Source organism: Xenopus tropicalis, chromosome 1 (assembly GCF_000004195.4).
Source record: "Xenopus tropicalis strain Nigerian chromosome 1, UCB_Xtro_10.0, whole genome shotgun sequence".
Taxonomy (NCBI): Eukaryota; Metazoa; Chordata; class Amphibia; order Anura; family Pipidae; genus Xenopus; species Xenopus tropicalis.
The window spans coordinates 200905728-200928535 of NC_030677.2; the positions used below are offsets into that span (position 1 = coordinate 200905728).

The following is a 22808-nucleotide window of genomic DNA, read 5'->3' on the forward strand; positions in this document are numbered from 1 at the left end:
GCATATTTTTACATCCCAGGTGCATGACCTTATATTTATCCACATTAAATCTCATCTGCCACTTAGCTGCCCAGATTGCCAGTTGGTCAAGATCCTGCTGCAGGGATGTCACATCCTGGATAGAATTGACTGGTCTGCAGAGTTTTGTGTCATCTGCAAACACTGATACATTACTCATAATACCCTCCCCTAAGTCATTTATGAACAAATTAAACAAAAGTGGACCCAGTACAGAACCCTGAGGGAACCCACTGAGAACCTTATTCCAAGTAGAGAATGTGCCATTAACAACCACCCTCTGTACCCGATCCTGTAGCCAGTTTTCTATCCATGTGCAAACGACTTCACTAAGACCAATAGACCTTAGCTTAGAAAGCAGTCGTTTGTGGGGAACGGTATCAAATGCTTTGGCAAAATCCAAATAGATTATATCTACTGCATCCCCACTGTCCAGCTTCTTACTTACCTCATCATAAAAAGCAATTAAATTGGTCTGACATGACCTGTCCTTCATAAAGCCATGCTGATTACTGCTCATAATGCCATTCTCCACTACATAATTCTAATTCTAAATCTAATTCTCCTTCTCTTGCCTTTTTGTAGTTCTTGGGCATAAATACTAGCAGCCAGCAGTAAGGGACAACATACTAGCCCCAAGCAACCCTGTAGTTCCCCCAGTTATAAACGTTTGGTCATGGACTAAGTTAATGATTGCTTATATTGCTATATAATTCCTAGGCAGCCACAAAGCTTGTTGGGGTATAAGGTCTATAACTGTACTTAATGCCCCAGGCCCCCCAGTGCTTTTATTTTGTTGGGTGGCATTGGCATTAACAAACCAGGTCAGGTACTGGTATATGATCATAATCATTATGTTTTTTTTAGCCTGTGGCTTGTGGCTAAAATATAATTTATTTCATAGTAATATGCCAGTGAGGTGTACTATTTGTTTAGCACTTGGAATTTTCATCTGCTTTCATAGGAGCTGACGGTAAGGGTAAGATTTACCCTTTACGGGGTATTGGCAGCTTTGTTTATAAGTTCCTTTTATTTACTGTTTGGCTCTTTATGTGGGAAACACAGCAAGTTTTATTATACACATGTGATATTGGAGCCATTGCGGACATCAGGGTATTTTGTAAATCTTGACACATCAGTTAGGGTCTGGATAGAGGGTTTATATAAATATGCTTATATTAAGGTTGTGTTGAAGTCAGTGGATATCTCTGATGGAAACCAGAGAAGCTTTATGACCCTCGACCAGAAGTAGTTTGAGTAAATGCAGTTGCAGCCGGGAGTCATTTCCTCTGGGCTACAGACTGACGGGAATGCTCTGGGCCTTCTCTGCCGCTGTCACATGGCCACATTCCAGCTCTTAAGCAGGTACCTCTGCCCTTCCAACTGCTTATCTACCCCAGGAAGCCCCTAATGTACAGATGGGCAATATATTCATTCTAAAGTGGAGTCATTCCAAAGATAATATCAGAAAGTACAAACATGTCCGGATAGTGTTTAAGTGATAGTATTATAACTAAACTATACCCCCAGAATGAATATTTAACCAACAGATAGTATATATTATATTAAGTGACCTATTAAAGTAGCTTACCAAACCAGAATATATATATCAGTAAATATTGCCCTTTCCCTTGAGCCGCCATTTTGGTTCAGTTAAAAACAGAGCTTTGAGGGCTCCAAGACCCTGAGCACGGCAAAGGCCAATGGGGCTGCCATGGTTCTTGTACTTTCTGCCTTTTATCTTTTCCATTATTCTGAGGGTCGGTAACCGGTACCTGCTTCTCTATATGGTGGTACCGCGGCTGTGACTGTGAGTATTGCCTGCCAGGAATGCCAAATGCCATGAACCCAACAAATCGGTACCATTGTTTGTTTCAGATGCTAAGGAATGTGGAGCAAAGGCAGAGTGCTGTATTCCGGCCTCCCACAGAAATGGAAATATTCCCAGTCCCTGCAACAAGCACATTGTCAGCACCAGACAGTCCAGTCTGAACAGCAGCCCACAGTCTATACGCAGCCCTCTCCTGCGCCAGCGCCGCATCGTAAGCTACGAGGATGAGGATGGCAGCGAGGACGGTGACATAAGTAGGAAAGACGAAGGCAACTATAAAGATCATTTAAAGAAAAACGCTGATGAAGATTCTGGTATTGTCATGTCAACTCTGGATGTTGATGAGGAAATACCGGACCATAACCTGCCCGTGAAATGTGCCAGCGAGGCCGGAACCTCCCTCTGCGGCAGCTCAGTGGAGTCTGAAGACAGTTCCGTGGAGCACATGGTGGATTCTCCATTCTTTGCCATCAAATCTTTTGATTACTCTGCCAAGGCTGACGCTCGCCCCTGCAGTTTGGCACTCAAAGAACCCACAGAGGGGCCAATAGAGAATAAGAGGTCTCCCAAACTGGAGCACAAAGCTGTCACTCGAGTTAAAAGCATGATGAGCATTGAATATCCTAGCTCTCCAAAACCCAAGGCAGAAGAGAGCTGCCTCCCATCAAAGCCAACAAAACCCCTTCCGTTGGTCAAAAAGCCTGAAGGTTCAGAGCATTCTGGGAAGTGCATCACCGACACTGTTCAGCTGTTCTGCAGCGAGTACGAGTCCGTGGGGCTGGACCTGGAGATTAAAGAAAGTCCTTTATCTGTTATAATAACCGGGTTACGGCCGGCCAGAGAAGGGGAAAAGGTATGTGCACTCTCCTAGGGTTCTGTTGCCACCTCCAATATCTTTGTTAATTAATGGGAAAGTTGACTTTTCCTAAGTAATGTTTATCTTCCATTTATTTTCCACCTAAACAAGGAAAAGTTTAGATGAGGTTATTTTGTAGGCTGCCAGTAAAGAGAACAGGGGTAAGTGCTGTCATTGTGACTATATGGGCATTCTGCATTCTGACCCAGCCAAGGCAAGTTATACTCATTAATACATATATACCACTCCTTAAATCAATAGATACATGTGGTTTTCAGCAGGGCAGGAGGATATCATATTCAGTTTCCCATGGTGAGCAAACAATTCTTATTACTTGACAGATTCCCTTTTAAAACCGGACCTTGTATGCGATGGTGTCTGTGCTGTATAATGAACCAAGATAAACAACATCCCCCCAAGTACTTTAACATCTAATGGTGTGCGCACAGGATGGAAAGTGGTTGAGGGGAGGGGGGAATGCTTTCTTAATAAAGGTGCATTTTAAGTATTTAATGGGCTCTGTCTACCCTTGGTCCCCTCTCCCCTACAGTCTGTTCCTTTGTTTTTACACCACCCTAGCAGCGGCATTTGTTTGAATGCCAGGATGAAGTATGGATTGGAAGAGAGGTAATTTAGAAAAAGAAAAGCTGCAGTAACAGTCTATCCCATAATCAGTCTGCTCTCTGACAAGGAAGATGCAAACTAGAAAGGCATATAATTCAGAAACCGGACATAGAAGACAACAGTGAAGTTCTCATAACTTTCCCTTTACCTCCCAAGAGGGTATTAGTGGTATCACTTCTACTGAGCTCCCTCTTTGTACTTACATATTTCTTTATATTAAAGCTCAATATAAAGGTTACCGTCCCCTTTAACTGACATTGGGGGAAACATTTTTTACGAAGGAGTCAGCCCTACAATCATGTTTGGATTAAAAGCTCGTTATATTGCTTAAGAAAACCACAATTTAGCTCTTAAATGTATCTGCCGGCAGCTCAGCTTATCCTACGACACCATTACAGCCCCTCGTCCCCTATGTGCATATTGTATTTCTTACTGTGATTGCCTTTATAAATACTTATTTCTCTGGAACTGTATGAATGGTGCATGTTCTGCCCTTTGCTCCGGCTGGGACATGAGCTGCAGCCAATGGAACTGATTTATAACTGTCATTTTGTTAGGATTCTGTGGGAAAGTTAGCGGCTGGCGATGAGATTATATCGATTAATGGCATTCAAGTGAGCGAGATGTCCTACCAGCAAACTTGTGATTTTATCCAGTGCTTGCCTTCATCCGTTACACTGGGAGTGCGGAAGCCGCTGTCAGGTAATGGTACAATGCTGCCGGGCTCATTCCTTTCAGACTCTGGGCCTGTTTCACTGCCTCATTCTGCCCCTGGGAAAATCCTGGTTAAAGGCTTCATACACACGGATGGTTTCTGTGCTTTATATATAAGTTCAAGGTGCTCTGCATTTGAGGGTATCTTGAACGCACCCTACAAGGGGCCTATATATATAATACTGCACCTCCCATCTTAATAAATCACAACAGCCATCAGATGCTTGCTGACAGTTGGATATTAGACCTGGACAAAACTGTGTAGGTGAATGGAAGACCTTGGGAATACCCTTGTTTTATGAAGCAAGAAAGCCATAGCAATGTCTCTTTTTATTATCCATAAATGGTCTATATAACTGTTCTCTTATTCACAGATAATAAAGCATTGAGTCAAACTAGGCTTCTTTAATTAGAATTAGTGCTCTCGACTGCTGTAGCAGATCCTACAATACTTACTATCTAGGTTCCCCTGTTGCAGTTTTCCTCTAAGCTAGCTAGGGTTCCCCAACCGTTTTTTACTTGTGAGCTGCACTCGGATTGAATTTTATTGAATTTCAACTGTCCGGTGAAGGCAATGAATAGGCTTGTATAAAGCGAAAACCGCTGTTCTTGACCAGAGTTTGTGAGCAGGTAGAGGGCTTGAGCAGACAGACTGATAGAATGGCTCTATAAGGCCAGATAGTGTGTCTCACCCCAGACTTACAGTGGTGAATACTGCACCAGCAATTCCACTGTGATACACTCTGATAGTTGGGGGAGACCTAAGCGTGCAGGTTATGGCTGTAGCTACAGGGGATAGTGATGGATATCCTGAAAGACTATGTGAAGGACGTTAAAGAGGCTGAAGAATATGATTGATATGGCCTTTTTCTTTAGCAACAGAGTACTGGCCAGATGTGAAACCAAGGTAACACTTGTATACTGTGTGTCTTTCCCATGAAGACTCGCACACAGTGCAGAAAATGTACAACCTGATACATATTGACAATAAGGTTGTACCAGCCTTTGGGTTTGGGTGGGGAAATAGGTGACTAGGCAGGGGTATGGGGCAGGGAGATGGGCAGGGCAGATGTTGGGCTAAACGGGCATGGAGAAAGTCAGCTGATCTCTGAGGGAGCACACAGCCCATCACTAAATGGCGGCTCAAGGGAAAATATTCAAAATAGCAATATTTAATGATATATATATTCAAATTTGGTAAGATTATTCAATAGACCACTTAATAAGATAAACTATCTGTTAGTATTGATTGTAGAGGTATAGTTTTACTTTAACATTGTTATGATTGCTACAAGGCCTCATTGAAAGAATCCATGGCATAAAGGTTTAATGTATTTGAATGTTCAGTTGCTGTTTTTTAATACTGGATTACATGTTTTTCTCACAGCTGTTGATAGGCTGTCACACATCATCATGGCCTCAGGAGGAGACCAGCAAGGACCTGTGGAACAAGTGGAGATCCTCAGGCAGGAGAACAGCCAGTGTAAAGGGCCCCAGCACACAGCAGATTGCTCGACTCCAGCCAAAGTGACTATTGAAGCAGGGAATTCACTGACAATCCAGTGCCTGGAAGCAGGAAATGACAGCACCGTCACTAATATTGATGATTTTATTAATGAGCTTGATTTTTCTGGAGCTCCTTCATGTGACTTTGCTAAAGATTCCAACACCACAGAGGAAATGGAAGCTTGTGTGGCCTCGGGACAAGGGAACCGTGTCGATGCAGAAACAGAAGAAGCCAAGACAGAGCTGTGTAGCAGCATTACAAATTTCGATGAAAGCACAAGCCAGTCGGAGAACATTTTGGCATTTTCTGTTTTGGACTCCCTGTCGATGGAAAAAAAATTTGCAGTGGACAAAAGCTGCCTAAGTAGTTATTCCCGCAATTTCAGCAGCTTGACCGAGGAGGATTTCTCATTGTCAGACCAAATTTTAAGCAGTTCGCTCGACCTGCCCATCTCTATGTACGTAACGGCAGAGGATTCCGACTCGGAGTCGTTTCTTGATTCTACAAGCGACATGATCTCCTCCCTTCAGAACCAGTCTTGTATGTCAGAACTACAAACCGCCACAGATTCTGAGGAGGAGCAAATTGAAATTTGTTGCGATATTAAGAAAGGAGACAGTGGAGCACATCAGTTCTATGACGTGCACCAACTGTACCCAGCAGCAACCTTAAGTGAAACCCCAAAAGATTTGCCAGATGAGAGGTGTGGTGGGAACACTCTTCCTGGTTTTGGTCATTATACTTCAGTAGATCGGGTAACCGTGGAAAACATAGTCAATAGTGGTCATCCAGATGCTTCACCTACCATGTCTTTGTTAAACAATGACTCTCAGGAATTACCTTGCCGCAGTGAAATAAGTTTAAATGACTACAGTGCCTTACAAGTGCAAGATCCCATGACATTAGGAGTAAAAGACAATTCTACTGATGTTCATAACGTTGGACTGGTGCCACTCTCTGAAGGTAATGTATATCGTTGCCACTTGGGGCCTTTAGACAGTGGAGAAAACATGTCAGCAGTTGAAGAGACCATTGACAGTCATGTCATCCCCTCATGCACTATTGTGGATCCGAGCGAAGATGAGAAATGTGTTACCAGAAGCAGCATGGAACCAGAGGTGTGCCCTCAAGAAGCTAGCTGTGCCAACACAAATGAAGGCCCCATTACAAATTGTACTGTTTCTACATCTAATGTCCAGGTGAAAAGGGAAACGTTGCCAGAGGGGACCACTAAGAAATCCCCTGCAACCAGAAATTGTAATCTAGATATGTATAAGCCAAATGTTCCCTTGTCAAAACTTCACACTGACATCAAGACAACATTAAAAAGCAGCCTTGATATATTAAACACACAGGTATCCAAACCAGGACCCAAACTTAAAGGTCTTAGTATCAAGAGTAAAAATAAAGAACAGGCTCAAAATCATCCCGCAAAAGCTGACGACTTCCGTAAACTCTCACCGCAGCCTTCACCTAAACTTCTTGCAAAGAGAGCTTCCATGGCCGACGGCTCCACCGCAGCAAGAGACCGTGCAGTTCGAAGTCCTGTCATGACAAAGAAACCAGAACACAAAACTGGGCTCTCTGTACAGAGTGTTGATTCCAAAGCAAGTGCCAATGTTAGTGCCAATAGCTCTACATGTAGCAGTAAGAACGATAAAATGAGTCCGTTCAGCAGAAGAACTGGGAAATGCGCAAACGACAAGAGCAAGGATGAAGGATTCTCATTAAGGGTAAATTCTTCTGAGTGCCCTAACAAAACCATTACCAGCTCAGACAGTGGCACCAAGGAACTTATAGAGGATATAACAGCTGAGAGAGTTCCTCAGCAAATGGCAACTGAAGGACCGGAAACCCATGATATTCGAAGGACGTTTATTGAAGTAAAGCTTTCCTCAGCACTTCCACATGCACTTACTTCTGCCACTAGAAGACAGGATGGCAGCGATAAAGCAAACATCCTGACCAATGACCATTTTGCAAATGTATATATGTCTCCTAGGATTAACAATAAGTCCATTGTGTGTAAACCAGTCACTAGGACATATTCCATGCCAGCCCACCTTCCTATCTTCATGGATGATGAGGGAACACAGACAAAGGGACAAAATCATTGTCTCATTTCTCAGGGCTCCGTTGACTGTGTGCTTGAAAAATATCTCCATGCGGGGAATAACAGCCCCGCGGTTGCACAGAATCAACTAAAATCCAAGCTGCCAACTCAAGACGGTCAAGTGTCCAATGAAAAATATGTTTCCCGCAGTGAAATTATGAGGAGTATTAGAAGAAACTATTACTATGAACTGAACTGGTGCCATGACCCCCTTTCTTCTCTCACTGTAAAGCAAAGGATTAAATCATTTGAAAACCTGGCACATTTTGATAAAACGGTCATGAAGGTTATAGACATGAACCACTCCCCCTTTAGTTCCAAACCACCCATATGCAGGAGGTCTTCTGGTTCTGTGCCATCAGAAGGAAGCCTCCATGATGCCTCCAGGTATTTGAGGCGCAGTTTAAGTTCATGTTGTGACAGCCACAGTGAAGTGACCTTAGCAGCACCAATCGAAACAACCCCTCCAAGCGTGGCCTTAGCAGTCATTGAGAAGAGTGCCAGTGATAACATAACACAGACTCCTGTAAATGAGGAAAGTAGAACTGAGAAAAAAGAGAGCTCCCCTCCGGCGGCACAGATAAGGAAAAACAAAACATCTTCAAGCCACATCAGACCGTCTCTGTCTCGCTCTAAGATACGAGAACTGAGAGCGCTGAGCATGCCAGACCTGGATAAACTCTGCACCGATGACTTTACAGTTGAACCCAAGGCACCGCAGTTTAAAACGGAACTTGAGATTATACCTGCCAGGTTATGCGACTTACCCGGGCAGAATATGGAGCCGGCATCATCAAACCTTTCTAACACTGGCCTCATGGGTTGTAGCCTATCAGGAACTGCGACAGACCTGGATGAAAGTAGACCAGATGGAACGCTTTCCCGGAAATCATGGGCAATAAGGTATATTGCATTATATCAAACTTTATTCATCTCAGGAATAATTGTATATATTCATGAAAATGTGTAGCTTTTATGTTTGTACAGCTTTGTGGAGTTTTCAGCCATATCCAAAAACTGGGGGGGGGGGGGGGGGTTGGTGCAGCCTTGAACCACTCGGAGCCATGCTTTGACCATTGGGTTTATACAGTTGTCCGAAAATGAACTTTGTGAGAAGAGGAACATCTTATTTTCTGATTAGAATTAAATGGAAAAACCTCAGCTGACTCTTCCCTGCTCACTAACTTCATTTTCTACACAGAGCAACATCACAAGACTATACTTTTGGTATATTGTAGAGGTTTCTAATCTGAGACAATTTGCGATTGGTTTCAATTTTTATTATTAATAAAAAGTTACAATAACAAAATTGGAGTCTCACAGAGCAGTAGCTTTTTGGCAGCTGGGGTCAGTGACCCCCGTTTTTAAAGCTAAAGAGTCAGAAGAAGTAGGTAAATGATGCAAAAACTATAATAAATAAAAAATGAAGACCAATTGAAAAGTTGACCGGGCCATTTTATAACGTTCTAAAAGTTAACCTCAAGGTAAACCACCCCTTTAATTTTCAGAATAGTAATATCTTAAAAGAGCGGTTTCTTTATAGAGGGAAACAGACCCCCTTGGTCACTGGGGCAGGGTCAGAGTTGGGGGTGCAGGGCCGACCGTGGCTGCCACCCAAGGGCCACAACACTCCCCAAAGGGGAACTCATCGTAGCCCCCACACCCCCCAAGGGACCTCCCCAAGCGCTTATGTTATATAGTTACTTTCGGGTGTGCCAGGGGAGGGAGAACAGTAGCCGTTTGGAGCTCTGGGGATCAGGTTTTTTCCCAGTGCCCCAACGGCCCAGTCCGATCCTACATTGGGGTACTGGGGTGGGAGGGTGGGGTCTGTTTCTTCTATAATTGTAGAAACTATAATACCCAGCCATCCACCACAAACTGGTTGGAAGCCCTAGGCAACCCCGCCGGCCACTTCGCACCCTCGCCCCCCACATACGCACGAATGCACAGTATGTCGTGGGGGTGTGAGATAATTAGCGCAGGAGGGGACAAGAGAACGCAGACTAAGGGTAGGTGGAAAAGGTACATGTCTAGCATCCCCCATCGTGGTGTCTCTTCTGCCTGCCCCTAGTTCTGGCCCTGGGGGGTTGGTTGCTGTTGCTGTGCCCTCTGGGCCGCACATTATTTGGTGGGGTGGTCCAATGTGGGGTAGTTATGCCACTGACCTACAGGCCACTGTATGGCTGTCCTTAGTCTGTAGGGATGTCTTTGTTCTGCTTCAGCACGACTCCCCTGTGTCTCTCCTTGTGGCAAAACAAACTTTCTTCTTAACCGAAAATAGTTCTGTTCCCCCAGAGGCAGCAGAAAGAATGAAATCAAAGGTTCCGCAATCATTGATTCGCCGCCGATTAATATTATTTTATCCACGTGATTGAAGCCCCAAAGTTACACAGGAAAGAAACAGATTTGGGATTTAGCATGACTTTGTATTTCCCGTCTTGCTATTTAATATTTAATATCGGTGCGTTTCGGTTTAGCTTGGAGCAACTCATGGTCTCGACCCAGGATCAGCAGAACCTGCAAGCTGTTTTGACTTCGGTGTCGTCCAGATCAGATATCATAAGTCTGATTCAAGAAATAAAAACGCAAAGCGAGGTGAGTTTCGCTAATCTGACCCCCGACCGTCCCCCCCCACCTTATATTCCCCTGACTAACGAGTCGTTACCCTGAGCCTAATGAGACAGGGAGCAGCTGGCTCCCGGCTCGGCAGGAAATGGGTTTGGAAAGGGAATTCTTGTAGCAGACAGCGTTGGCCCCTGCGGTCGGGCAGCGGCAGTGTTATTGTGCAGGATTGCGGTTTGGGGTGCCTGATGTTTGTGTTACACTAATTTGCCATTTTTATTCAAGTGGTTTCAAGAACTTCTTAATAACCTTTCCCCAAACAGATTTTTCTTTTCTGACCGTGTAAGAATGTCTTTATGCGCCCCCTGGTATGAGTTACAGGGAGAAGTCTGGGTGGTAGGAATATTTCACAATGTTTTTGGCCCGTCTAATAATGTGAAGAAATATGTGTTTGGGAGCCGCTGCCAAAAGGAATAAAAAATATCTCTGGTATTTTAAACTACATGCCCGTGAAATCCCAGCCTGCCTCTGTCTGCTCTGCCAATCACACGCAGCGGCACTATATGGGCAATTAAGTGTCAGTTGCCCTGGTATCCGCAGCAGCTACAGATCTGTCTGTCTGTGCACCCTGGTTAATATGGCCGTATATGGGATTTTTAGCTTTTTCCTGCTGGTTTCTATCCGCTGCTCTTTGAGTGGCTCCTGGACTGTGAGTTTTGTCACTTTATTACTGAAGGATTCTGGGAGCTGTAGTCCAGCAACAGATTGGCTAGACAAGGTTCTCTTTCTGGGGAGGAAGTGGAAATTGCAAAGATTACTGCCCTGGCTACAAAATAAATGCAGTCTCTGTTCTGAGTTTCTAGTTTTTAAGATATTAGCTGTTTTTAAACTGATTTAAAAAAAATAGCTGACTAACTATAGTCTGCTTAAAGGGCCAGTATACACCTAAAAGCAGTTTTGCTAAAGTTTTGCTATTAGAGCATTTAATGAGACTTAAAAACCATTTTTTCTATATTTTTGCCATTATAAAACACTGATTTGAACTGATCTCACTTCTCTGTTCCTTTATAAACAGGGCAATTTGTTTTGTGGTGTGCCCTCCAAAAGAGCTCCCTATCTACTCCTAAACAAATCTCTTTCCCTTCTCTAAGCAGCAGCCTTTGAGCAGCTCATTATCAGGGGCTATTCAGCAGACTGGTAATACATTTTATCAGCTCCTTTGAAGTTCTTTGAGATCAGGAAGTGCTAAAGTGAAATTGGCTTCTTATTTTTGTTTAGTGCCAGAAATATCAGAAACCATAGATATTTCTTAATTAAAGCAATAGGCAAAGAGAATGTTCAGCACAAACCCTGTTCATTCAGCTCATGTTATATTGTATTTACTTTTATACACTTTCATTTTTTGGTGTTACTGTTCCTTTTATACACAATGTACTGTTGATTTGTAAAAACTGGGTTTCCTTGTCCTTCAACTGTCACTTTAAAAAGAAACTAACAGTAAGCAGTAAGTCCACTCCTAAATATAATTATGGTGTATTCAGTAGACTCTAAGCCATAATTGTGACTGTTGGCATGAGTCAGGCCATGTTATAACCGAGATGTGTGTCATGTATAGGGCAGCCAGCTGTGAATGGAGCCCTTTGGCAAGTGTCTTTCTCAAAGATGTGAGACATTTCTGGTTTGGAACGGCAAGATGGCTGTCTGGCATTTATACAAAGGGAAAGTCAGTCTGAGGTCTGGGATGGAATTCCATTTCATATTCTGCAAGCTGGGCTGCAAGTGGTTTAACTTATGGATTCAATGACTTGTATACGTCTGTTGCCTACCAATGTTCTTTTAAAAATTTCAAGTTTTTAGTAACTTAAAGGGGAAATTCTCCTTCATAATTAATTGTTTTTAATTAGTTTACCACAAAAATTGTGCCTACAGTGGCAGTGGGATAATAGCCTCTGGGAAGGGACTGGGGCTGTGGGATAGCAGGTATAGTAGGGAGAGATGGTGCCTATAGTAGCAGTGGGGGGATAATAGCCTCTGGGAAGGGACTGGCGCTGTGGGATAGCAGGTATAGTAGGGAGAGATGGTGCCTATAGTAGCAGTGGGGGATAATAGCCTCTGGGAAGGGACTGGGGCTGTGGGATAGCAGGTATAGTAGGGAGAGATGGTGCCTATAGTAGCAGTGGGGGATAATAGCCTCTGGGAAGGGACTGGGGCTGTGGGATAGCAGGTATAGTAGGGAGAGATGGTGGCCTATAGTAGCAGTGGGGGGATAATAGCCTCTGGGAAGGGACTGGGGCTGTGGGATAGCAGGTATAGTAGGGAGAGATGGTGCCTATAGTAGCAGTGGGGGATAATAGCCTCTGGGAAGGGACTGGGGCTGTGGGATAGCAGGTATAGTAGGGAGAGATGGTGCCTATAGTAGCAGTGGGATAATAGCCTCTGGGAAGGGACTGGTGCTGTGGGATAGCAGGTATAGTAGGGAGAGATGGTGCCTATAGTAGCAGTGGGGGGATAATAGCCTCTGGGAAGGGACTGGGGCTGTGGGATAGCAGGTATAGTAGGGAGAGATGGTGCCTATAGTAGCAGGTATAGTAGGGAGAGATGGTGCCTATAGTAGCAGTGGGGGGGATAATAGCCTCTGGGAAGGACTGGGGCTGTGGGATAGCAGGGTATAGTAGGGAGAGATGGTGCCTATAGTAGCAGTGGGGGGATAATAGCCTCTGGGAAGGGACTGGTGCTGTTGGGATAGCAGGTATAGTAGGAGAGATGGTGCCTATAGTAGCAGTGGGGGGATAATTAGCCTCTGGGAGGGACTGGGGCTGTGGGATAGCAGGTATTAAGTAGGGAGAGATGGTGCCTATAGTAGCAGTGGGGGATAATAGCCTCTGGAAGGACTGGGGCTGTGGAGATAGTAGGTATAGTAGGAGAGATGGTGCCTATAGTAGCAGTGGGGAGGATAATAGCCTCTGGGAAGGGACTGGTGCTGTGGGATAGCAGGTATAGTAGGGAGAGATGGTGCCATATAGTAGCAGTGGGAGGATAATAGCCTCTGGGAAGGGACTGGGGCTGTGGAGATAGCAGGTATAGTAGTAGGGGAGAGATGGTGCCTAATAGTAGCAGTGGAGGGATAATAGCCTCTGGGAAGGGACTGGGGCTGTGGGATGTAGTATAGTAGGGAGAGATGGTGCCTATAGTAGCAGTGGGGGGGATATAGCCTCTGGGAAAGGGACTGGGGCTGTGGGATAGCAGGTATAGTAGGGAGAGATGGTGCCTATAGTAGCAGTGGGATAATAGCCTCTGGGAAGGGACTGGGGCTGTGGATAGCAGGTATAGTAGGGAGAGATGGTGCCTATAGTAAGCAGTGGGGGGATAATAGCCTCTGGAGGGACTGGGCTGTGGGAATAGCAGGTATAGTAGGGAGAGATGGTGCCTATAGTAGCAGTGGGGGGATAATAGCCTCTGGGAAGGGACTGGGGCTGTGGGATAGCAGGTATAGTAGGGAGAGATGGTGCCTATAGTAGCAGTGGGGGGATAATAGCCTCTGGGAAGGGACTATGGCTGTGGGATAGCAGGTATAGTAGGGAGAGATGGTGCCTATAGTAGCAGTGGGGGGATAATAGCCTCTGGGAAGGGACTGGGGCTGTGGGATAGCAGGTATAGTAGGGAGAAATGGTGCCTATAGTAGCAGTGGGGATAATAGCCTCTGGGAAGTCTTCCCAGAGTCTTAAGGACCCGTATCGGCAGTTTATCTGCCTGTGTATGGGGCCCTCTGACAGGCCTTCCCCACCGATATCTGGCTAAAAGTTGGGCAGATGTCAATCAGACTGGCTACAAATTTCCGTGGATCGGGGATCACATCGGCTCATTGATGCGGCCCTCGCTCTGACTTTTCCTATCTTTGTCATTGCGATGCAATCGCATTAGCTTTATATAGCCTACCCAAGGTGAGCATATTGGGGGGAAAGATTTGCTCATTTGGCGACGTCGCTAAACAAGCAAATCTTACCATGTATGGCCTCCTTCATACAGAAGTAAAACTACATTAACACCTTCATGCAAAGTAAGGCAAACAAAGCAGATGAGAAATGATTATACAGTCCCTTCTCTGTATTGTACATGATACTAGTGCTTCAGAGTTGGGTCAGTTTGTGTCTGACCAACCCACATCCTTTGGGTTCCAGACTCTCTCGGACTTTCCTCCTATTAAAGATGAAGTAGTAAATCTCATTTGTGCCTGGAGCTTTTACATAGTAATTTTACCATTGCGGCAAGAGAAAACAATATTGTTCTGTTCCCCAGGCTTGATTGTAGCCGTAAGGTTTGCCATAAATATAGGGAGGGGTGGTTTTGTTAAGCTTTTATTGTTTGACCAGAAATAATACAGTATTTCAAGATTATAATTATTATAACATAAATTTTAATTGTCTTTTATTATGTCACCTGAGTAGAGTCAATTTGAAGATTCCTTTTCGGGAAAGCCATTAATGGGAGACTTTGGGTAGCGTTTACAATCAGTTTAGGCTTGGCACAGCAAGGGTTTCATTTTCATTTTGTTTTTCTTAAATGTGCAAATCCTGACTCTAACTGTAAGGTTTATTGCTCTTCAATTTTCTTTTCTAACATCAAAAAGGGGTTTTATTTGGCTCCATAATCATGCTTCACCGAGAAATGGAAAGTGATCTGCATATTGTAGAAAGTTATCATTTTGGCTTTAAATTAATTTCCTACATTTTTAGGACAGGAGTTTTCATTGTATACTTACTGTATCATGTTACTGTATCATCAGATTATATTAGGGCAAGATTCATGTAGCAGTGAGGCTAATAGCCTGTGTAAGGGCCTGCAGGGAGAGATGGTGCCTATAGTAGCAGTGGGGGGATAATAGCCTCTGGGGAGGGACTGGGGCTGTGGGATAGCAGGTATAGTAGGGAGAGATGGTGCCTATAGTAGCAGTGGGGGGATAATAGCCTCTGGGAAGGGACTGGGGCTGTGGGATAGCAGGTATAGTAGGGAGAGATGGTGCCTATAGTAGCAGTGGGGGGATAATAGCCTCTGGGGAGGGACTGGGGCTGTGGGATAGCAGGTATAGTAGGGAGAGATGGTGCCTATAGTAGCAGTGGGGGGCATAATAGCCTCTGGGAAGGGACTGGGGCTGTGGGATAGCAGGTATAGTAGGGAGAGATGGTGCCTATAGTAACAGTGGGGGGATAATAGCCTCTGGGAAGGGACTGGGGCTGTGGGATAGCAGGTATAGTAGGGAGAGATGGTGCTTATAGTAGCAGTGGGGGGGATAATAGCCTCTGGGAAGGGACTGGGGCTGTGGGATAGCAGGTATAGTAGGGAGAGATGGTGCCTATAGTAACAGTGGGGGGATAATAGCCTCTGGGAAGGGACTGGGGCTGTGGGATAGCAGGTATAGTAGGGAGAGATGGTGCCTATAGTAGCAGTGGGGGGGATAATAGCCTCTGGGAAGGGACTGGGGCTGTGGGATAGCAGGTATAGTAGGGAGAGATGGTGCCTATAGTAGCAGTGGGGGGATATTAGCCTCTGGGGAGGGACTGGGGCTGTGGGATAGCAGGTATAGTAGGGAGAGATGGTGCCTATAGTAGCAGTGGGGGGGATAATAGCCTCTGGGAAGGGACTGGGGCTGTGGGATAGCAGGTATAGTAGGGAGAGATGGTGCCTATAGTAGCAGTGGGGGGATAATAGCCTCTGGGAAGGGACTGGGGCTGTGGGATAGCAGGTATAGTAGGGAGAGATGGTGCCTATAGTAGCAGTGGGATAATAGCCTCTGGGAAGGGACTGGGGCTGTGGGATAGCAGGTATAGTAGGGAGAGATGGTGCCTATAGTAGCAGTGGGGGGATAATAGCCTCTGGGAAGGGACTGGGGCTGGGGGATAGCAGGTATAGTAGGGAGAGATGGTGCCTATAGTAGCAGTGGGGGGATAATAGCCTCTGGGTAGGGACTGGGGCTGGGGGATAGCAGGTATAGTAGGGAGAGATGGTGCCTATAGTAGCAGTGGGGGGATAATAGCCTCTGGGAAGGGACTGTGGCTGTGGGATAGCAGGTATAGTAGGGAGAGACGGTGCCTATAGTAGCAGTGGGGGGATAATAGCCTCTGGGAAGGGACTGGGGCTGTGGGATAGCAGGTATAGTAGGGAGAGATGGTGCCTATAGTAGCAGTGGGATAATAGCCTCTGGGAAGGGACTGGGGCTGTGGGATAGCAGGTATAGTAGGGAGAGATGGTGCCTATAGTAGCAGTGGGGGGATAATAGCCTCTGGGAAGGGACTGGGGCTGTGGGATAGCAGGTATAGTAGGGAGAGATGGTGCCTATAGTAGCAGTGGGGGGATAATAGCCTCTGGGGAGGGACTGGGGCTGTGGGATAGCAGGTATAGTAGGGAGAGATGGTGCCTATAGTAGCAGTGGGGGGGATAATAGCCTCTGGGAAGGGACTGGGGCTGTGGGATAGCAGGTATAGTAGGGAGAGATGGTGCCTATAGTAGCAGTGGGGGGGATAATAGCCTCTGGGAAGGGACTGGGGCTGTGGGATAGCAGGTATAGTAGGGAGAGATGGTGCCTATAGTAGCAGTGGGGGGATATTAGCCTCTGGGGAGGGACTGGGGCTGTGGGATAGCAGGTATAGTAGGGAGAGATGGTGCCTATAGTAGCAGTGGGGGGGATAATAGCCTCTGGGAAGGGACTGGGGCTGTGGGATAGCAGGTATAGTAGGGAGAGATGGTGCCTATAGTAGCAGTGGGGGGATAATAGCCTCTGGGAAGGGACTGGGGCTGTGGGATAGCAGGTATAGTAGGGAGAGATGGTGCCTATAGTAGCAGTGGGATAATAGCCTCTGGGAAGGGACTGGGGCTGTGGGATAGCAGGTATAGTAGGGAGAGATGGTGCCTATAGTAGCAGTGGGGGGATAATAGCCTCTGGGAAGGGACTGGGGCTGGGGGATAGCAGGTATAGTAGGGAGAGATGGTGCCTATAGTAGCAGTGGGGGGATAATAGCCTCTGGGTAGGGACTGGGGCTGGGGGATAGCAGGTATAGTAGGGAGAGATGGTGCCTATAGTAGCAGTGGGGGGATAATAGCCTCTGGGAAGGGACTGTGGCTGTGGGATAGCAGGTATAGTAGGGAGAGACGGTGCCTATAGTAGCAGTGGGGGGATAATAGCCTCTGGGAAGGGACTGGGGCTGTGGGATAGCAGGTATAGTAGGGAGAGATGGTGCCTATAGTAGCAGTGGGATAATAGCCTCTGGGAAGGGACTGGGGCTGTGGGATAGCAGGTATAGTAGGGAGAGATGGTGCCTATAGTAGCAGTGGGGGGATAATAGCCTCTGGGAAGGGACTGGGGCTGTGGGATAGCAGGTATAGTAGGGAGAGATGGTGCCTATAGTAGCAGTGGGGGGATAATAGCCTCTGGGAAGGGACTGTGAATGAGTGAATGGACCGTGGCTAAATAGGGTCCTGATGCTTTTGAACTTTCACTCATGCTTAACAGGCCCTGGGTACAGAGTTTATACATTTCTTTTGTGCATCTGTAAACAGAATAACTTGCCTGACCTGGCAGCCATCAGGCACTGTGCCTGGCAAGCATAAACAATAAGCAGGATTCTCAGTGAGAGGTCATGCTGGATTCATTTAGTCTGTCCATCTCTAAAGGAGAGTAATGTGTGTGTGACTTGGCAACCTTCAGATAAGGTGTCCGGGGAGGCCAACCAAGCAAACATCTCCGCATACAGCGTCTGAGCTAATCTCTCTGTCATGGCCACTCAAGCAAAAAGGCAAACAGAATGCCGGGCAGCAGCAAAGTAGCCATTAAATGGTCAGTGAAATGTGTGCAAATTGCATTTCTAGTTTCTATATGTGTATGAAAGGATTTACCACCGGGGCGGGGCTGCTGCTCAGGGAGCGTTTCCAAAGTAGCCATCTACACCTCATATGTAATATGTAAAAGTCTCTTAAGTTTGCCCAGGAGCAGCAACCCATAGCAACCAATAAGATGTTTGCTTTTAAAACCGGTAAATGCTACCTGCTGATTGGTTGCTATGGGTTACTGCTCCTGGGCAAACTTAGTGCCCTTTATTACATTACCCCCAGAGATATTTCCCTTTTCAGACTTTATACTGTTGTAGATAGTAATAGTGCCATTTAATGTTGGTGTGAGTATTATGCGCTGCCCAGTGCTAATGTCGCTGTTTGTAAAGCAAATAATCCACCTCTGAGTAATGTTTTGCCATTCTTTCCGCAGAAGAGGGAAGGCGTCTTCTTTGTGGTTCTGAATAAGGAAGAAGGGACCGGCCTGGGCTTCAGCATCGCAGGAGGGATAGACTTGGAACAGAAATCAGTCACTGTAAGTGATGGTAACTGGGGCCCCCCCGCTAGCTGGGAATGTTACGTGGGTATTAGATCAGTGGTTGGACTCGGGGTCTCACTGGGGGGCCACAAGCTTCTTTATAGTTATTCTGCTCATCAAAGGGGAACTCCACCCAAGCACAACTTAAAGGGGTGGGTCACCTTTAGGTTAATGTTTATTATGTTATAGAATGCCCTATTCCTAGCAACTTTTCAATTGGTCTTCCTTATTTATTTGTTATATTTTTAAAGTATCTGCCTTATTCTTCTGACTCTTTCCAGCTTTCAAATGGGGGTCACTGACCCCGGCAGCCAAAATACTATTGCTCTGTGAGGCTACAATTTTATTGCAACTGTTACTTTTTATAACTTCTTTTTCTATTCAGTCCCTCTCCTATTCATATTCCTGTCTCTCATTCAAACCACTCCCTGGTTGCTAAGGTAACTTGGACCCTAGCAACCAGATAGCTGCTGAAATTCCAAACTGGAGAGCTTCTGAACAAAAAGTAAAAAAAACAAAACCTACAAATAATAAAAAATGAAGACCAAGACTATAATATAACTCTCTACATCATGCTAAAAGTTAACTCAAAAGGGAACATTTGCCCTTGTAGATAACACTGGGAGCCAATATTGAATATCTATCTGAAGAACAGATAGAGAATACTGATAGAGAATACTGATTGGCTATGAATATTGTTGGCACTGTCACTGATTGGCTGATACAGCCATTTCTGCTTTAGGGTCACCAATTGAGATCTTCCTGGGTTTGTTGGCTTTTCCATTGGCCCATTAATGGTTCCTTTCAAATATCTCGCCATCAAAGGTACATTATGTACAAACTCTGACTTCTGCTCCCCAATTCTAGGTGCACCGGGTGTTTGCCAAGGCTGTGGCTTCCCAGGACACAATGATTGAGAAAGGAGACGGCATCTTGTCTATAAATGGCTGCTCCTTACAGGGCGCCGCTCATGGGTACGCGCTGAACGCCCTGCACGGGGCAAAGCCGCACAGACAGGCAGTCGTTGTGATACAGAAAGAGCGAGATGGAGAGAAGCTTTCCCGGCTAGACGCTTCTAGAGGAAGACACACAACATCTGGAAAGGATGTGTCTATGACGGCATTAGCAGGTAGGAGGTTAGCCCAAGGACACATGGAAAATATTTATTCTAAAGGCACATTTGTTTCGGATTATTGCTGGGAGACTCATGAAGTCTCTGGGAACTAATGAAATACACACGGCATGTTCCCTTCTTGTCTGTGGCAGCTCAATAAGTCATCTCAATGGGCTTCTTTGTGATGGATGTGGGCTCGGTATGGGCACGGCGGCTAGCTGGGGGACTAGGGCACATTCTAGGGAACAGGGAGCTTTATTTATGGAGGAGATAGAGCTGGGTGCTTTATTGGTTGATTGGCTACAGCTGACTCATTGGTGAACTTTCCTAGGCACCGGGCCAACCATGGCTCATCACATAGAATAATGAGAATGGTAACTAATCCTTCTAGTTAATCCAGTTTGTGTGAAAATGTGATGCTATGAAATACAGGTAAGGGACCTGTTATTCAGAATGCTCAGATAAGGGGTCTTTCTATTATTTGGATCTCCATACCTTAAGCCTACTGAAAAATCATTTAAACTTGAAATAAACCCAATAGGGCTGTTCTGCCCCCAATAAGGGGCAATTATATCTTAGTTGGGATCAAGTACAGGTACTGTTTTATTATTACAGAGAAAATGGAATCATTTAACCATTAAATAAACCCAATAGGGCTGTTCTGCCCCCAATAAGGGGTAATTATATCTTAGTTGGGATCAAGTACAGGTACTGTTTTATTATTACAGAGAAAAGGGAATCATTTAACCATGAAATAAACCCAATAGGGCTGTTCTGCCCCCAATAAGGGGTAATTATATCTTAGTTGGGATCAAGTACAGGTACTGTTTTATTATTACAGAGAAAATGGAATCATTTAACCATTAAATAAACCCAATAGGGCTGTTCTGCCCCCAATAAGGGGTAATTATATCTTAGTTGGGATCAAGTACAGGTACTGTTTTATTATTACAGAGAAAAGGGAATCATTTTAGAAAATTTGAATTATTTCATTAAACTGGAGTCTATAGAAGATGGCCCTTCTGTAATTCAGAACTTTCTGGATAACAAGTTTCCGGATAATGGATCCCATACCTGTACTTATTCCTGTTGTGATAAAATGTCATATGTAGACATTGTCATATATATATATATATATATATATATTATATGTAGACAATGTCCAGTGAGGCTAAGCTATCTATAAGGGTTCCCCACAGAGAGTGGAGATAAGAGACCCCTCCCTGCTGGCTGTACTTACCAGTGTAGCTAAATGGCTGGAATTGACACACATATATATTCCTTCTAAAACAGGGAGGGGACAGGCATTGGTAGCCTGTGACTTGGCCTTCCTGTCCATGCCTTTATTTTCTGTTCATGGAAATTTGCAGTATTTTGAAGAGCTTTACTTGGCCTTTATTTTCTCACTTTGTTTAGTCCGCATTGCTCCTAACTGCCAGCTGTCTATGTTGCGGGGTTCATATTGAACAGCAAACTTACCAAGAAGAATACCTTATCCACAGGACACTCCTTTATAAATAATGGGACTGCTATGGGTCTCAGGTTTTTGTTTGTAAATTCCTGGGGTGATGTACCAAGTAATAAATATTGTTTTGCTGAATTGCTCCAACTGTCCCAGAGAGCTTCTTGTATGTTACATGGTTATTTATGCAGATAATAGGGAGCATAGCCGTCCCCCTGGGATTGGAAGGCCTACAGTGGGCATATTCTATAGGGCCCCATAATGTTCCTGGATATTGTTGTAAAACCCCCCCTCCCCAACACCAGTGGTTTCCTCTCCCCTGTCACTGGTTTGGGTGTGTCTGTATGGAATGATCCATAACCCTTACCTTTTGGGGTTGTTCAATCAAGATGACTTCTCTTATGCTATAAAGCCAGCCATGGTAGAAGCTGTTCTATGAATATAAATGGTGAAACTCTGCACCGGATCCCCCCCCCCCCCCCGTGCCATATGGTGCAGTCACACCGGTAGGTTACCTTTATGTACATTCCCCTTGCAGTCCCTGGGGGGGGGCCTCACCCACCGGCAGATTTATTTGAATGCCTTTTCTTGTTGTTTTTGGAATTGAAGTAGCGCAGAGACTGTACAGAGAGCAGCCGCTTCCTTTCCTACTGTACATTAAAGGGCAATTATCTCCCACACCCTCCAGCCCCACCAGCTCACCCTGCGCCGGCCCTTTGTACTGGGATATTTACACAGGCTGGAGTGTTTAATAAACTATCCGGAATGTTTCCTACCGGCTCCTCTTGTCTCCTGTCTGACACTCACATTAATGGGATGCCAGCGGCACTGGGGGGGGGGGTTATAAAGTCTGCCGTCTCTCTTTCTTGTTATTCCCATGAGTTATATGGAGAATATACACAGCTATTTACTAACAGTGTGCAATTATCTATTAGTACAGTACAACTTGACATACATGGGCCGATCCTGTATAATATCCGGCCAGTCGGCAGTATGGCTGAATGGACAGATAGGGCCATATTTATTATAGTGTGTAAGCCAACAGCACCGGTGACGTTGCCTATAGCAACCAATCAGACATTTGCTTTTGTTTTATAACTTGTAGGTGACCATTCAACTTGAATTGCTGATTGGTTGCTACAGGCAACATCACCGATGATGTTGGCTTACACACTATGATAAATATGCCCCATAGTGTATGAGGGGCAATACGTGGTACAGGCACCTTCCTGTTGTACTGCTGGCTGCTGGCCACCATCCACGTGTACAGCCAGCTTAACCAATGGCAACCAGTCAGATTTCTGCTGTCATTACTCTTCCTGCAACTGGCGCAGCAAAGCTAGACACGGGTGGATGTGCGTCTGCCAGGTCATTGAGACTTTGCTAAATATGGTTTACTTTCCCTTTATACTCTGGGAAATGTTCAGTGAACAAAAGTATATTCCATTGTTTGTCAGTGGCGTAGCTAGAAATGACTGGGCCCCACAGCGAGGGTTGGCACCCCGCTGGTATTGTAATGATCTCTTGTTCTGCCCCATTTACTTCCTTTCTTGGTCTGAACCCCCCATGTATTTATTTTTTACAGAAAGTGGTAACCCAGCCCACAGCAGAATCATTTTGCTCCCCCTATACTTAAGGAATATTATAT

At 45.3% G+C, this 22808-nt stretch overlaps 1 protein-coding gene across 6 annotated transcripts in view; it reads left to right on the forward strand.

The window, feature by feature from the left end:
- The window catches only part of pdzd2 (PDZ domain containing 2), a 160735-nt gene that overhangs the window by 133149 nt on the left and 4778 nt on the right, over positions 1-22808 (forward strand). For all 6 annotated transcript variants that reach the window (XM_031894800.1, XM_031894792.1, XM_031894794.1 and 3 more), the window contains 6 exons: positions 1897-2702; positions 3887-4031; positions 5431-8566; positions 10141-10258; positions 18480-18581; positions 19452-19713. In XM_031894800.1, coding sequence (XP_031750660.1) covers positions 1897-2702; positions 3887-4031; positions 5431-8566; positions 10141-10258; positions 18480-18581; positions 19452-19713 — 4569 coding nt within the window. The remainder of the gene's footprint in view (positions 1-1896; positions 2703-3886; positions 4032-5430; positions 8567-10140; positions 10259-18479; positions 18582-19451; positions 19714-22808) is intronic.